Source organism: Pterocles gutturalis, unplaced genomic scaffold, assembly GCF_000699245.1.
Source record: "Pterocles gutturalis isolate BGI_N339 unplaced genomic scaffold, ASM69924v1 scaffold43792, whole genome shotgun sequence".
In the NCBI taxonomy this organism is placed as follows: Eukaryota; Metazoa; Chordata; class Aves; order Pterocliformes; family Pteroclidae; genus Pterocles; species Pterocles gutturalis.
Window position 1 is genome coordinate 1932 of NW_010114348.1, and position 1473 is coordinate 3404.

Consider the following 1473-nt stretch of genomic DNA (forward strand, 5'->3'; position numbering starts at 1 on the left):
CATCCTGGGCAGCGAGGAGACCTTCCAGGCGGTGGAGTGTGCCGCCTTCCTGCAGGTGAAGCCCTTGGCCAAGTATTTGATCCACTCCATCAACTCCGACAACTGCATCCTGCTCTACCAAGCCGCCGCCATCTTCGGCCTCTTGGACCTCTTCCATTGTGCCGCGCTCTACATCAGGGACAGCTACACCGAGCTGGAGGAGTACCTGGACTGCCTCTCCGCCGACCTGCTGGCCTACGTGGAGACCCTCCTGCCCAGCACCTTCGTGGCCGTTGGAGCCCACACGCCCACCTTCGAGTTCCTGGAGGACCTCTCCAGGACCATCTGCTACCTGGACGAGGAGACCAACACGTGGAGAACCCTCTCCTGCCTGCCCCTGAGCGCCAGCACGTTCCTAGCCGGCATGGCGACCATGGATAATAAGATCTACATCGTGGGTGGTGTCTACGGGGCCAGCAAGCAGGTGGTGGAGAGCAGCTTCTGCTACGACGCCAACACCAACGCCTGGAGCGAGTTCCCCAGCCCTCATCAGCTGCGCTACGACGTCCGGCTGGTGGGCCACGAGGGCTACCTCTACGCCATCGGTGGGGAGTACGAGAAGATCTCGCTCAAGTCCGTGGAGAGGTACGACGTGGCCTCCAACACCTGGACGTTCATCTCCGACCTGCCGCAGCCCAGCACGGCCGCACCCTGCGCCCAAGCCATGGGGCAGATCTTCGTGTGCTTGTGGAAGCCACTGGACACCACCATCATCTACCAGTACGAGACCCAGCAAGACGTGTGGCTTCCCGTCACCGAGCTCAAGCGGCACCAGAGCTATGGGCACTGCATGGTGGCCCACCGTGACAACCTCTACGTCATGCGCAACGGCCCCTCCGATGACTTCTTGCGTTGCGTCATCGATTGCTTCAACCTGACGTCGCAGCAGTGGACCGCCCTTCCCGGCCAGTTCGTCAACAGCAAAGGAGCCCTCTTCACCGCCATCATCAGGGGGGACACCGTCTACACCGTCAACAAGATGCTGACGCTCCTCTACTCCGTGGAAGAGGAGACCTGGAGGTTCAAGAAGGAGCGGGCGGGCTTCCCGCGCAGCGGCTCCCTGCAGACCTTCCTCCTGCGGCTGCCAAGGCGCGACCACGACATCGCGACATAGCTGGCACGACATCGCGATGTAGGTGGCCCTCCATCCCACGTTGGGATGCTCTCCTTGCGCACAGCCTTGGCTCTGCATCCACTGCTCCCCTGGTCTTCTCTCCTCCTCTGCAGAGCCGTGCTCAGGTCCAGGGATGTGTCACATTGGACCTCGGAGGGGACACTAGACCCTGCCAGAGGGAAGGGCTGCAGGCAGCTGCTTCCTGCCCCTGCCTGCACTGCACGGGCTCTGGGTGAAGTCCCAGCAGATGTGGGCTCACGAGCCAACTTTGTGACTCCTGCAGAGGACACATATCAGAGAGACGTGAACATGGGTTTTAT

At 61.7% G+C, this 1473-nt stretch overlaps 1 protein-coding gene across 1 annotated transcript; it reads left to right on the forward strand.

Annotated features, from left to right (window-relative positions):
• Position 1: 1 nt before the first annotated feature.
• On the forward strand, positions 2-1153 carry KBTBD13 (kelch repeat and BTB (POZ) domain containing 13; the record flags this gene model as incomplete). Its single annotated transcript, XM_010074797.1, has 1 exon — positions 2-1153. A coding segment is annotated over one exon (1152 nt), but the record flags the coding sequence as incomplete, so codon positions are not given.
• Between the last annotated feature and the right edge of the window lie 320 nt (positions 1154-1473).